The sequence below is a fragment of the Hippopotamus amphibius genome, chromosome 10 (assembly GCF_030028045.1).
Source record: "Hippopotamus amphibius kiboko isolate mHipAmp2 chromosome 10, mHipAmp2.hap2, whole genome shotgun sequence".
NCBI lineage: Eukaryota > Metazoa > Chordata > Mammalia > Artiodactyla > Hippopotamidae > Hippopotamus > Hippopotamus amphibius.
In genome coordinates this window covers 90,045,764-90,061,794 of record NC_080195.1, presented here as the reverse complement: position 1 = coordinate 90,061,794, position 16,031 = coordinate 90,045,764, and the positions used below count along the sequence as shown (strand labels likewise).

The 16,031-nt window shown below is 37.2% G+C and overlaps 1 protein-coding gene across 9 annotated transcripts in view; it reads right to left on the bottom strand.

Moving 5' to 3' along the window:
- The window catches only part of USP25 (ubiquitin specific peptidase 25), a 143,113-nt gene extending 127,932 nt beyond the window's left edge, over positions 1-15,181 (bottom strand). For all 9 annotated transcript variants that reach the window (XM_057696283.1, XM_057696284.1, XM_057696287.1 and 6 more), the window contains exon 1: positions 14,705-15,181. In XM_057696283.1, the coding sequence (XP_057552266.1) occupies positions 14,705-14,749 (45 nt within the window). In that variant the 5' untranslated portion in view covers positions 14,750-15,181. The remainder of the gene's footprint in view (positions 1-14,704) is intronic.
- Between the last annotated feature and the right edge of the window lie 850 nt (positions 15,182-16,031).

Sequence of the window (16,031 nt, the reverse complement as noted above, 5' to 3'; positions counted from 1 at the left end):
AGGTTTGTACCTTCTTATTTACCAAACTTCTGGTCCATGATACACCCTGATCCTCAACTAAAAATGTCCTGCATATGGTTCTCTCCTCCTTGACTAGCATTTTGGTTCCAAGGTGGATCTAACCCACTACCATCTCTAGAATTCTTTTTCTGAGCTCTGAGGTCTTCCTTGTATAGATTTCTTATCTACTACAGTATAAGAAGGTGGGTGCAACCTGTTCACACTGCTGGACCAAGAAGGGCAAAACACAATGTTTAAAGAGATTCAGTGGCTAGCAAACACCACAGAAATAAATAAGCAAACAAACCAAGACTATCTACAGGCCTTCAGATTCCTTCCTTGATGTTATTTCTACCTAGTGATGACATCCTTAAGTACCTAGTACATGTAAAATCCAGTACTATGCACTTCTGGAAGAAGAAGGAATCAATAATTTCAATATAAAGTAAGGATCAGAGTGTTCCACAGAAATTCTTCCCCTTCCCTGTTGATCCTACATAATGTTGGCTTTGTTTTAAATCTGTTTAAGTGAGACTACAGCATATTTAACACTGGCATAACTTCTTGAGAATGAAAAAAAAGGGTCACTGCCTTAAGCCAAGAAAAGAAGACAAGCATTTATTATGCTTTTGGTGTATGCCAGACTGTTTTAAGTGCTTCTAGTATATAATCTCATTTAATACATGCGCACATGCGCAAACCATCTAGAAAGTTACTCTCATTTTATAACTAATATAATATTTAAGAGACTAATAAGTACAAAGACAAAAATGACTGATTTTTCAAATTCCACAGCCCATGTCTCTTCAACATTTTCTCTATGGTATCTGATTTTGGAGATTAAAGATTCAGTGAAAAATGAAAACTTAGCCCAAAAACCCATTACTATGTTGACATAAAGTACTTAGATAATGGTACAGGAAAACTGGAGCACTGATGACTACAAGGCAGGAAAGCTTTCTGTGTTAAGGGGTGAGTGACTCATAAGGCAGTCCTTGGTTCCTTTGACTGAATTTCTAAATATAAATAAAACTTGGTTTAGTGCAAAAGAAAGATAAAGGTTTCCATCTTCAGGGGAAAAAACAGTAACTCTTAGAATAACCTCTAAAAAAACTTACAAAGTTTCTAAGAAAAGAAAAAAAAAACCCAATTTGATAGAAAATCCCAAAGCATTCATCAGCTTCAGAATCACATGCCTTAAACTTCAGAATCAGCATTGCTAGGTACCAAATAGTAAACATTTCAAAGTTACCTACCAATGAAAGGATTAATTATACTACTGCCTTTAAGGTACATAACCATACATATATCTATTTTTATAAATACCTTCTATGTCTACCTAATAACACTAAACTGCCTTACTTAATGTTATCTCTTACCATAACAAGAAGTTCCCAAACTGGGGACTTCCCTGGTGGCGCAGTGGTTAAGAATCCGCCTGGCAACACAGGGGACACAGGTTCGATTCCTGGTCCAGGAAGATCCCACATGCCACGGAACAACTAAGCCCACAGAACAACTAAGCCCATGCACCACAACTACTGAAGGCCTCAGGCTCTAGGGCCCATGTGCCGCTACTACTGAGCCTGCACATTACAACTACTGAAGTCTGTGTGCCTAGAGCCCATGCACCGCAACAAGAGAAGCCACCACACCGAGAAGCCTGTGCACTGCAACAGAGCAGCCCCTGCTCCCCTCAACTAGAGAAAGCCCACGTGCAGCAACTAAGACCCACAGCTGCCAAAAAAAATAAAAATAAAAATAATTTAAAAATTTAAGAAAAGAATCGTTAAAAAAAAGTTCTTAAACTTCACTGACATGATTTCAAGTACATAATATATCCTTCATGTAGCTCTTTGTAAGATCCAAACCTGCCTCTAACCAGATATATAAGAAAAACAAAATCTTTATTTCATGAGTCGTTTTATTTTTATCTGTAATTTTAAGGAGGACAACATGATGACCTTTCATTTCCTTTTATATGTAATATTCTATGACCTCTCTAAGGAATTTTCCTACAGTACAATCCTTCCCACGGCTTAATGGGCCCTTTGCATGCCCCAGCCATCCCTAACTTCACCTTGCACTACTTTCCCTTCTTCCTCTTCCCTCTTGCATTCAGGGTCTACGAAATATTATTCTGCTTCCCAATTCAAAGGTCTGGGAATACTGAGTTGCTTTCTGTAAAGGTTAGAGCTTCCCCTGACCCTTACCACAGATTGCAATAACATACTTCGGTTAATCCCCAGACTCTAAACCCAAAGAGAGCACAGACTGTCTATTTTGCTCATCCCTGTGCTCCTGGTAACTAACTAGTACAGTGTCTGACACATGGTAGGAACTCAATAAACAATGACTGAATAAATGAACATAGCAGAGTTCACAGAGGTGAAGTGGCATTAAGTCAGATCACAGGGCTTGAACTTATCCACAGGAAAGAGGTACAAATTAATTACTGGAGATGGGAACAAGAAGCGTACATAAATCACGCCCACTTACTGAGCAAACTTTCAACACTCTCCTACATTGCACCTAGAAGTTCATAGGAGGCTTTCTTTCCTAGCTCTGGTCCTGTCAATCCTGTCTGAAGGGGAGTATACAGTACAATGTTAGTGAAATTCCCAATTGCAAATAATCTACACATCAATCTCAAGAATAGCTGCAGTAACCTGTATTTTCTACTACCACAGAGTCAAGGTTTATTGCAACCTTTTTGGGTTAACAACACTTTAGTATTAAAATAAACTAATCATATACTTCTATGGCTATATAAATCTAAAAGTACTCTTTTTTATTTTTCACTATTTACATTTAGCCTTAGAAATGTCAAAAATTCTGAATTTAAAGTCTTTCCCCACCTTTTTATAGAATCCAGAGCTACAATCTTAAGCATTATGTAATTCAAAAAAAAAAAAAAGTGAAAAAATGAGATACTCTGTCCTCAATAAATGTTTGTTTCCATCCTTCCTCACCTCAGAGTTCACATCTCTACTTGCCACTCCAGCCCTTCAACCAACAGAATCCTCCATCCCTATTAACTGGCAGATGAAAGACATGCATCAAAAGTAGAAACTCTAAACGTAATTTTCCCCAAATATATTGTTACTCAGCACTATAAGCTAAGTTCACACAGAGTTAAATACATTTCTAAGCCAAATAAGAACCTAATACCATGAAGCATGGTTTCTATGGGAACATGCATTTAGAGTTCCAAAAACCCAACTTGCAAAATCTTTTGGAACACTGTGTTTTTAAATTAGAATGCCTACACTCTGGAAAATGTGGGTAAACAAAACTTTTGTGAATCAAATCATATCCTTGAACTGCAATGTCTGCAGTTTAAATAAAATTTATATTTGTTTTTGATGCTAATGATCTGGCTAATTCCTAATATATCTCTCTCGCCCAATTAAATCTTTATGTGTCTCTTGGTTTCTGCACTTAAATTTTCACAATTAACTTTTACCTCAAAAATAAAATCTCTTATACTAGTAAAACAAAATAAGCTTGCACTAAAAAGAACTTTCAAACTAGAATACTACGTAATTCGTAGCCCCTATGTGTGTCGCAAACAATTCCTTAGAGCAAATACAGTATTTGGTTATACCAATTACATACATTATACACCCTACTATTAAAAACTCCATTCTTCTAGATATAATGCTAGGTTTAATAAAGCATGTGCCATATACCACTTTCTTTCCCAGACCCATAAAACAGCCATTTACAGAAGTGTCCAGCCTCCAACACCTCAGCAAACTTTTCCATCCAGTGGGCTTCAATCACAACCTCTCCAATAAGAACTGGGGCTTGGTAAGACCTCTCCCAAATATATTCTTTCCTTTACTCTTTAGAGTTCTCTTTACACTTTAGTAGCCAATCATCTATTACTAGTCAATACCTCTCTGTATCAAACTTTTCCTGTTCAAATTACTGTGTAGTTTCTGTGTCCTAACTGGACTCTTACTCATGTGACTTCCTTTAAAGCAATTTTTGTATTCTAGTAATACATTAATGATTCAATTCTGCATTTTTAAGAGAATAAGTCTCAAAAACAATTAGGAAGGGGAAAATTAACCATATGCGGTAAGTTCTATCTTAGAACTACTACTTACTGAGCACTTATTAAAAGTATATAAGGCCCCAGAGATTTCATTATATAGGCATGATTGATTAAATAATTGGTCACTGGTGACAGCTCAATCTCTAGTTCCTCTCCCCTCCCTGGACTGGGGAGCGGACTGAAAGTTCTAACTCTCTAATCACAGTGGTTGGTTTTTCTGAGGCACGGCCCCCATCCTGATGCTATCTAGTCCCCCAACCAGGAATTATCTCATTAGCATACAAAAGACAGTAAATTTCTGTGACAGAAACCAGGGGAAAAGACTAAATATTTATTTTTTATTATACCACAGCCAGCCACAGACAGCTACTTGTACATAACCGAAGGCAGCGAATTGTTTTGTTTCTCTGCCCTTGCTCATGGACTGAGAGACTATATAATCTCCCAAAGCTTGTAAAGAAGAAAGCAGAAAATCAAAAACTAAACCTTGAAAAACTCCTCCAGTTAAACAGACACACAGTATATGGTATTAGCAGCCAAATTCTATCATGCTGTATAGCCCAAATGTAAATAGTTTAAATATATGTACTGAAAGAACACAGCAAAAGCTGACAAGCTTACAAAAAATCTTGCCCGTAGCTAGGCCTACTTGCTACGGTTTTCTTACCCATCAATTCTCAACTTCTTTGTCTTTTGTAGTACATGTTCAAATATTAAATATTTTTGGCAGCACACTTGAAAAGGTTTAAAACCTTCACCGCAATAGAATTCAACAACTCCTAAGGGAGGCAGCAATAATTACAACACAATTATTTCTCCAGTACAACAATACTGCCCCACGGTGTCTGCAAAAAGCAGTTACCACACTGCACAGTAGTGTCTCACCCTCTTGATTATCCACGCACACAGGCAAACATTGACAAGTTCCAATAAATAATATTTATTTGGCACTAACTTAAAAGTAAGCTATAATTGTTACCTTTTATTCACAGCAAGTGTATTCCACTCTACAATAAATTACAAAATCTATTCAGTTCAAGATTCTGCTTAAGAGATACAAGAATAATTACAATATATTTACTGAGCTATAGTAAAAAAAAGGTTTTAAACCATGATCATACTTGGAGGCACATCTCTGAAGACTTGACAACAACAAGACTGGGAACAATACTCTAAGACAAAGGCTATCAAATAAGTACCAGGGTCACAGATGTGGATGACAACAGCAATAAAATCTATTCGAAATGTTTAATAATGATATTTTACAACAATATCCTAAGATACATATATTACTTTCCTTGGTTGAAGCTTCAACTGCCAAGTTAGCATCTGTAAAACACTACCATCTGTCAAATTAAGCTAACCTTGTTTATTCTGGTGTTCTTAATTTTGGTTACACCTAAGTTATCAGTTGCTTTTCAGTTTTAGTGCATAAAAGCTATACAATAGAACATAATAAATGCATGCCTGTTTTATATTTATGCAAGCTTCAGTAAAACTATAATAAAAATACTTTAGTTCAAGAAAGGGTTCCTGAGACCTCCTTTCCTGTCTTTCTTTAAAACAGTCCTAACTCAAGGATAAAAATACTGCCATCAAGTGTAGTATTAATGGGAAAGAGAAACTTTTCAATAAGGTTGCTCGTTCTCCAGAGGAGAAAAATGAATTCAGACACCTACTTAGACATGCAAAATTCAAATCCAATTGGAATAAGACTTAAATACCGAAAGCAAAACAAGAAAAAGATTATAGGGCAATAAAAGAATATCTTTATGAAACAGGTATGAAAGATCAAATAAAGGAAACTAATTACATATGACACTAAATCAAAATGAACTCCTAATCATGAAAGAACAACATAAAGGGAGTAAAAAGACATACTGAAAACGGGAGAAGATATTTGCAAAATATGTAAGTTGGAAAAAAAAAATACTATCTAAACTTTCAAGTCAAAAAAAGGTAACCCCCCCCCCAAAAAAAAAACCAGAAACAAATGTGAATTTCGCAGGAAAAAAAAATCAATGGTCTATAAACATATAAAAAGATAACCAATTATGTTACCAACACCAGAATGGTTAAGTTCTTGTGTAACCATAAGTATAAATGAACCACCACAAATGCTCATATGCTGCTTTCTATACCCACCGGAAGTCTCACACGCTCTGATACACTGGTACCCTCCCTCTGATACCACCAGCAAGAATGGAAACATTGTCAGTTCTATTAGTTCTGCAGTCTCTTTACCAACTTGAAGTCCCGGCCTCACTGGGGAAGAAGCCTAGAAGTCAGTCCTGAGAATCTGTGTGGTGCAACAAGAACAGGCACAAAAAATGCCCACAACCCCAGGAGGCCTGTGCAGAGAGCTCCTTCTTCCCTCTAAAAACTGGTAATTTTAGACCTGAGGCAGTGGACTGCTACTAGTTTCCTTTCAACCCTCTTCCTGGGCCCTGCACCCAAAACCTTTCTCTAAGGCCTCATGGGAAGGCTTTAGAGGCCTTCTTTCTGACACACCAAGACCAGCTCAGAGGCCCAAGCAGAGGATACAGCAAGCCTCATACCTCCAGCCCAAGCTTGTTTCTGTAGCTCCATTTCAAAGAAATGAGACATTTGATTTTGCATGTATTCTGGATCAAATTATGATGCATCAACTTATGTACATGCAAGTGTATTGTTGGTTCTCACATCAGTGCAAGCACAGCATCAAATCCTGGCCACTAACTGTTCTTCGTTCCTGGTCCCTCACTCCATACTCCTCCTGCACATCCTTCCTCTTCGCTAAGGACCCAGCTCTCAGCTCTGCAGCCCATCCTGCCCTCAAAGCTAGTGGGCACTTTAGGCTGAACAACGCCAACAAAAACCCAACAAATAAGAAGTTTCTAGTTGAAAACAAAATACTCTTCTGTCTTTTTCTCACAAGGACCAAAAACAATAATCAAAGTCTCTCTTTGCTCAATTATTTTTCCATCCACAGTTTATCCCACCCCATCACTGGTCCCCCAAGTTCTCTCCAATCTCCCAAGCCACCTACAATGCGAAAGTACTTTTGTACCTTGTGGGAAAAAATACACATCATAAAGACTATTTTTGTGCACGCAATTAATTATTAAAGAGATTAATTTAATGTCAGTTTGAGACATGAAGAAGAAAAGGCTTTTCATTCTTCAGCAGTGAATCTTTTTAGGAGGTTATTACTTTAAAAAATATGAAATGAAAGAAAAATCGTGCAATTTCATTTTGTTTTGTAAGCATATCAGTACTTGCTCCTAAATGTTTTACCTTTAGGAATATCTTTAACATTTTTATCATTTTCAGACTTGAAAAAATAAGTAATTTTTGTTATTGCTTATCCTGTAAGAATGTAAAACTGAATAATATATGAGAAGCAACACTTAAAATCATCTAAAAATAGCCAATAAGCACATAAAAAGATGTTCAAAACCATTAGGGAAATACAAATTGACACCACAAGGAGGTACCACTATATACTCACTGAAATGGCTAAAATATAAAAGTTGACAATACCAAGTGTAAACAAAGATATAGACCAATTGGAACTCTCATACATTGCTGATGAGAATGTACAATGGTACAACCACTCTGAATAACTATTTAGCAGTATCTTACAACAATTCCACTCCTATGTATTTGCCTAAGAGAAATATTTGAGAAGTATATCAGGTACCAAAGTAAGGAACTGTCCTTTAAAATCATCAATAAAACAGAAACATCCACCATCATCACTTCTAATCAACATTTATCATACATCTTATAAGAAAAAATGAAATTATAGGCATAAAAATTATAAATAAATAAAAATGTCATGGTTTATTTATGATATGATCTTTTATGTAGAAAATCCAAAATTATCTCTGGAAAAGTATTAGAATAAAGTTTAGTGAGGTGGCTAGATATAAGGTCAATATACAAAAGCCAGATGCATTCATACACCCCAGTAACAAATAACAAACATTTTAAAGCATCACATATTATTGTTACCAAAAAGTATCAACTATATAGGACAAATAATGTTTAAGAATTCTACTGTTAAAATTATAAACTAAATAAAAAACATTAAAGAAGACCTAAATAAAAGGAGAAGTATACCCTGTTTGTTGACAGAAAGACTCAATATCATAAAGATGTTAATGATCCCAAATTGGTCTACAGATTCAACAAAATTACTAAAAAACTCAAACAGGGTTTTCCAGAGAATGTGATAAAATTATTCTAAACTTTTTAAGGAAGACAAAGTACCATGACACTTTGGAAGAAGAGGGACAAACTTACTTTTCCAGTACTAGAGATTATTATGAAGGCATAGCAATGAAGATAGGATGGTATTCACAAAATGAATGATGGAACAAAGTAGCAGAGGGTGAAAAAAAAAACATTTTCCATAAAGATTTTATATATGACAGAGATGGTATGTCAGTTCAGTGGGGGAGAACATTAACTTTTCAATATGGTAAGATTAACAACAACAAAAACTCATACACAGAATAAAAATTAAATTGGATCCCTATCTCATACCAGGTACAAAAATTAACTCCAGACAGTATAAGGTCTAGATGTTGCAAACGTAACTTTAAAACTCTGATTAGTATATAGATAAATTTCATTTATATATCAAGGTGAAAAAAGTTTCTAAAGTTGCAATGACTAAAATTAAAAATATATACTTTCAGGAATTCAGAAAGGCAATAAAAAAGAAATCAAGGGGAGACTGAACAAAGGATTTAGCTTGATTACAATCTCAAATGAAAACAGAGGGATGGGACAAGGGGACTATATGGTCAGATATAGGTTACTTTCAAAGTTCTCAAGTAGTGGGTTCGATGTGTGCTTATCATTAAAGCTTAATAAGCTATTTCATAAATAAATGAAAACATTTGCATCAACAGCTGATTATGATCCAAAGTTTATGATTAATTCAATTCTGTGTACTTCAGAACCAACTAGTGTATACATTATTAAAACGAACCCACCAAAAAGTATCTGACCACCTATATGGAGGGAGTAAATACAGAACTGGTATTACAAAAATAATAATTTAGACAAAGTAAAAAGTTATTTTAGCACACAGAGGAAAAAGGGAAAGAAATTATAAAATGAAATTTGAAGCAAGGTAGAGAGATGAATGGTATCCAATATGCAAATAATGTAGTTTCAGAAGGAAGAAGAAAACAGGAACAGAGTATAAGTTATAATCCTTAAATATATATCTTTTACCTGAAAAGAACACTAAAGTTTTCAGATCAAAATTCCTTGTCAGGACAGTTCAAAATACACACACACACACACACACAAATTTCTGAATTCTAAGTCAAAGAGGAAATCTTATAAGCTTATACAGAGTGTTAATGATTTATCTATCAAAAGAAAAAACAAAAAAACCCAAACGGTATTAAACTACACAGAAAAATTAAACACCTAAATATCTATTTTTTTAAAAAACTTATTAGCTACTAACATGTAACACAACTAATATTTTTGATGTAGGGTATATTGTAAAAAATTTTAAATATCATCATTTAAAATTACAGTTCTATATTATCCCAACAAAATCAAGAATCCTGTAAGTAAAAATATGCTAAACAGTCTTAACTTACGGGGGCACAGGGAAGGAGGGAAAACAATTATTTACCAAAAAGTGTGTTTAAATATATTCATTTAAAATTAAAAGAGCAGAAAAGGCTCTTTAAATAAATGAAAGTCAAATGGCAATAAAAAGATTAAATTTGTTATCACTATATATGTAAATGATGAAATCTCACTAAAAGACCAGCAAAACTGCAAGTCTGGATTAGATACATTAGAAATACAAAGATAATTTGATGAAATTACATTAAAAGTAGAGACATCAGTATCTCCTAGAATTTTAAGAGATTAAAAAAAACATGAAATATTCAAATCACACTGTCTTCATTTCATATATAAATATAGAGCTCTGTAACTCTCAAAAAGTACATATCCTTTTCATATAATCATTAAAACCTCATGTACTTAGTTGTAAGAAATTCTTAATAAATTTCTAAAAGTATTACAAATCATATTCTCTAAACACAGTTTCCATTGTTGAAACTAAAAATCAAGTTTTAAAAATTCAACAAAAGGAGCAAAACAAAAAATTTTTAAATAATGAAAGAAAAAATTTTAAAGGTAATAGTCAAAATTTAGAAAGCATAACTAAAATTTGCTCTACATAAAATGGTCAGCCTAATATAGTAACATTCATCAAAACTTCAAAATAACAAGTATTTAGGCGGAAAGATCAAAAGTGATTAAATGCTACAAATTTTGAATGGTTTAACCTAATGCTACACTAAACAATTCCAAAAGCTTAGGAAAAAACAAAAAGCTTTCTAATGCTTTTATGAGCTAAGCTTAATAGCCCCTATACATATAAAAGCAAACCCTGTAACCAATCTCAGTTAAAAACGAAGACTGTAATTTTTTAAAATTTAGTATACTGAATTTGGAGGCATCACGATAAAATGCGATTTTGCCACAAAGCAACACAGGTTAATGGTTGACAGAAGTCCCTGAGTTTCGTGGCCCAGAGTTTAAATCCCACTCTCAACACATACTAACAATGAAATGTTGCTTTAGTTCTTAACTTCTCTAATGCTGTTTCCTCAACCAAGAATGAAGGTAAAAAAACAGTGTCCACCTAAAAACGTGTTTGGGAAGATTAAATGGAAAAAAATTATAAAACTCTTAGTGCAATTTCTTAACACAGTACATAGTAAATATTCTTTATGTTATCTATTACAATTGTTCTTATTACTGACACAAAATATCATCAGTTGCTGAAAAAAAAAGATGTGCTAAAGAGTCAACATCAAAATCTGATTTCAAAGCACTTTAAAAACATAACTATAAGAACATTTCATATTACAAGGAAACAATACATAACAAAATCTAATATTAACCCTAGTAGTATTCTGAAATCTTAGCTAAAATAATTCATGAAAAAAAAAGTGTGAAAATTGACAAAGAGGAGGTCAGATGATAATTATTTCCAAATGATATGACTGCATACAAAGAATATTGAAGAATATCAACAGAATATTAGAACTAATGAAAATTCATCAAGGCAGCTGGATACAATGTTAGCATACAAATCAAAATTAGGTGAGAAAGGAAAGGAGTTAAAAAGGGAATAAGCAGCTGGATCCCTTTCTCTCTGCAAACCAAGCCTTATGCTAATAACAAGATAACCAACTATTTAATACTAAAGAATATCAATTTTATATAATGTTTACAGTGATTATATAATGTTAACTGTCCCTTGAAATGCCGTATTATATTTTTATAACTTTAGATAATACCTAAATTAGAAAATACTACATTATTTTAACTAAGAAATTTACCCTGAATTCAGCTTGTATTGTTTTTCAAGTTTTAACTCTTAATTTGGTTAATCTGTGACATTCTTCCCACCTAACCCGCAGTATAATGAAGTGAAAATTGACTACTGATCCATAAGATTGTTTCTGCCTCCATCCTCTACTTTTTTTTTTTTCTTATCCTCCCTGTCTGGAATAAATGCATGCTTAGCTCCACTAAACACTCAGATCTAAAAAAGTTGCTCATGTCTAATCATACTAACTTTAAAGTTTTAAAAGAAGACTCCGAGCCATTTAATGACTTGCCCAAGGTCATGGAAAGGTGATTCAGATCAACCCACTTCCTAGTCTTTTCACTACACTGCCTATAATTCTAACAGTTGTCCATAGTCTCAAACTTTCATTGTTTCTCAAAATGTTAAACCGTGAGATTCAGTTAGAGAACTAAAATAACCCCTGCATTTTCATTCCTTTTAGAAAACACCCACTCATTTCATTCATCAAATATTCACTGAAACCTACTATGTGCAAGGAGCTGCTCTAAGCCCTAGGGTGAAACAAAATAGGAAAATACCTGCCTGCCCTTATGAACCTAATTTGGGACCTGAATCTATGAATCAAATTTCTGAGACGCAAGGATCCCACACTTAGGTAAATATCAAGCACAAAGGCTGAATATACATGTTCAAGACCAAAATTATGACAGAATTTAACTGTAGCTAATCTGCTGCCAACTCCACTTCACCTGTATCATCTTAAACCTCAGAAAAGCAGCTCTCTGCAGTTTCACTTATTCTCACAACTCCCTGCCACAGGCCAAATTTGAGCAATCAAGCAAAGCACACATCAGAGGAAAAGACAGCCCTTGCCTTATGTTACATTGTGACAAGCTACTCCGTAGGTGAACACTTGTACTACTTTAAAAAAAAAAAAAAAAAAAAGACTATTACTAATCATACATCCTTTTGGAAGAAAAATAAAATCTTGAAAAATAGGAAACTGTTCCAACTACCAGAATATAGCTCTTCACATAAAGCTAATATTATACATGAGCATACAACACACAATTTTTTAAAGGAGAGCAGAAAATAGGCTAAATTTTGGTTATGCAGTATGCACTAGACACTTCTTTTACTGATAATTCATAAAGTTTCTAATTTAAAAACAAAGAGTTTCACTTTTGTTTCTTCTAAAGTAATTCACTTCCTAGTTACTAGCTTGAAGTCTACTTCCTAGTTACTAGCTTGGTGGATTTAAATCTATCAATTCATTTGACATAAATGGTTTAAAGTATTTGAAACTATATGAATATTTTTAAATAGGTCTAACATGAGTAACAAAGAAACAGTATATTAATATGGAAAGCAAACACATTAAATGTTTCTTTTAAAAATAATAAACACCATGATGGAAGTATAAAAATAAATGCAATTGTATCACTCTAAAAAAATGTCCACAATATCCATGAGATGATCTGACACACACACACTAAAAACAGCATCATAATGGCAATATTTTAGACTAACAACTACTCCCTCTGTGTAAGGGGGGGACTCATTAAACTAGGAAACTGGACTTGATGGCCAAGATCACTTTCAGTAATTTGATTCTTAATTCACAATTTTATGCATAAACCTCTGAATCAGGCAGATGTGCATTACCTAATTCTAAGCTAAAGAAGTATTTTAGTCAAAAATCAATTTAAAAAACTCACAAATTCGTTGCCATTATTCAAATTTAAGAGATGGAAAAATAGGAGCTACATTTCCCACTGTGAAACAAACAGGCTTTAATATTCAACACTGACGAGAACTATACAGAGAAATGACACCAAACCTATTAAATATTGCTTAGTATACATATGACTACAAGATCCTCCTCTAAGTATTAACACTTTGTCACATATTTAACATCAAAAACTAAAATTTAAGGTATTCAAAACAGAATGGAAGGGATTAGGAGATAAACTGTTCTAAACTCCCATTATTAAATCTAGAATTATTTCACTGTAAATAAACTGCAGTCTGTAAGTCTTCTAAATTAACCAGTAAAAGTAAACTAACACACAAGAGTTCCAAAGACAACTTTCCCAAAGTGCCTAAAATAACAATGCACTACCCTTGCTTTCCAAAATTCCTGAGCATCTTCAATTACTTCAAGTACTATCATAAAATTCTAAAAATAATCTCAAAACAAAAATTTAGCAAACTGTGAGTATACACATAGCCCACTGTGGGAGAGCAGGCCTTATTCTAAAATCAAGCACAGGTAGGACACAATGATGCCGTAACTACAACAGGGTGGGGCATTCATCGCTCTCCCAGAAAAATCAAACACAGTTTTGGTAGCTGCTCAGTGTAAACCCTGGTTACTCCCATAATTCCAAGACAAGTAAAGCAATGTTTTCCTCTTGCCCAAAATGCTTTTCACACCAATGACCCTCCCCCCACCAAAAAGCATTAAGTCAGAGCCAACTACTCTTCAGGATACCGTACAAGACGTGATAGTGCACCTGATATTCTGAAAGCAAAATCTAGAAAAATAGTAGCATCTCTCACTACTTAATGTAAAAGATCTGAAGCTTCACAAACCCAGATTTTTTTCTTAGCTTAAGTAAGTGACCATTTGAATATGTGACTGAGGCAAGACGTAAAGGGGTGAACGATGGAGCAAGGTCAAACTTAGCGGACAAAAGATTCCTGGGATAAACATGGTCAGAAAGGTTTCCTTCTTAAGGGACAGTTTCTATATTCCAGAAAAAAACAAACAAACAAAAAAAAACAGAAAAGAAGAAAGAAAAGGAAGAGAGTAAAAAGAACCAACCAAATCATCTACTTTTACATTGAGTCCACCTGGTTAATGTACCTGCCCCGCCAGGAAGGCAATTCAATTCCGGTGGAGCCCCTTTTGCAAAACAGCAGGCCTGGAACGTTCCTACCTTGGAAATAAAAACTGGGTTCAAAAGGGATGACAACTGGCTACTCCTTTTTTTGGAAAAGGAAGATAAAGTTTAATTAAGAAGCCATACATAGCAGTGTAGGAATGTGAGGTCGCGCTCAACAAATACCCGGCACCGTCTGTTACAGGGAAACAATCGGCAAGAAGGAAGTGGACTGAAACCGGCGAACTACACCCCGCTTTCCCCACGCAGCCCGGGACTGGGCGCGAAGCCCCCAGAGCGGGTAGGGGCGGGGGACGGCGAGGGGGAAGCCCGGGGCAGCGGAGGCCCGCGCGGCGGCACGTCGGAAGGGGAAGCGGGGCCGGGCCGCGCCGGCTCGCGGGCTCGCCTCACCTTCTGCGCCGCGCTCTGCTGCAGCACGTTCTGCTCCACAGTCATGGCCCCTGCGGCGCCGGCGGCGATACCGGCGGCGTCCGGCTCCTCGCGCCTCCGCCGGCCCTGACTGCCACGCTCCGCCGAGCTCCAGGGAGCGGCGCGGACGCCCGGGGAGGGCAGCGCCCCCGCCAGCCAGGCGCGAAGGCGATGGCGGCCGGCGTGCGCGGGCACCGCGGGCTGGCGGCGAGGCGTGGACAGCGAGGGCCACGGTGGCGGCCCCACGACTCCGTGCGGCCCGCCTCAGAGCGGCTCGTCGGCCGCGGCCCGGGCCATGAGCGGCCGGCGGACGCTGGGGCGCGGGAGGACGCGAGCAAGCCCGGACGCGTCACGCGCGCGCGCGCTCCTTCCCTGGTGGCTCGCGGGCCACTGCGGGGAAGGGAAGGGGACAGAGGGAGCGGCCGGCCGGAATGGCGCTGTCCTCCTCCCGCCGCGACTCCTCCCCTCCCCTCCCCTCCCCCAACTGCCGTCACCGCCCCCGCCCGGCGGCTCCTCCCCCGCCGAGCCCCGCCCGCCGGCCGCCCTAACCCTACATTGTGACCCGCGGGGCGGAGGGGCGGAGGGGCGGCGGGGGCGGGGGCGGGGCCGTCACGGAGCCCTGCCCCCCGACCCGGCGCTCCCAGGGGTGGGGCGAGGGAGGGCCACGCCGGCCGGGTCTCGGAGCCGCCTCAGCGGCAGGTTACGCGAAGCCTGCCCTTGGCTCCCTGATGCTCCAAACCGAGGCCGGAGGGCAGCGTTCCTCTCTGTGCCCAGGAGTTGTTGGGTCACTGGCTTTCCGAACTCCTCCAAGACAAAATATTTCCCTCCAGGCCCCGTAAGGTCCCAAAACTGCTTTGGGTCCCGAATCCCGGCTCCTTTCTATGTCTCTGGTCCTCTCCCCAGGCCTTTCTAGGAATTTCAGGAGCAGCAAGCTTGCCCGAAGGGAAAAGTCAAGTGTGGTTTAAGCAAAAGGCTGTCAGAAGTCCTTATGCTGGAATGTACTTTTCTCCTTAACTAATCATTACGTAGATGAATATCGATATTCTCTGTCTGCTTCTTTCATTCAAACATGTGCCAGTCACTGCTAGGCTCTGGAGAAGTAAGGTTTGTTTTCGGAAGGTTTGATATAAATGAAATACGATCTATACAACAGACAATATTACAAAAATATCACTGCCTAGGTGGTATATCATCTAATATCCCAGTTGCCAAACAATTATCAATTAACCACCCTCCTTAGAATACTTGACTATGTATGGAATTGTAAGGAAAACCAAATACTGAGAAAGCAATCTGTAGCATCAAAAAT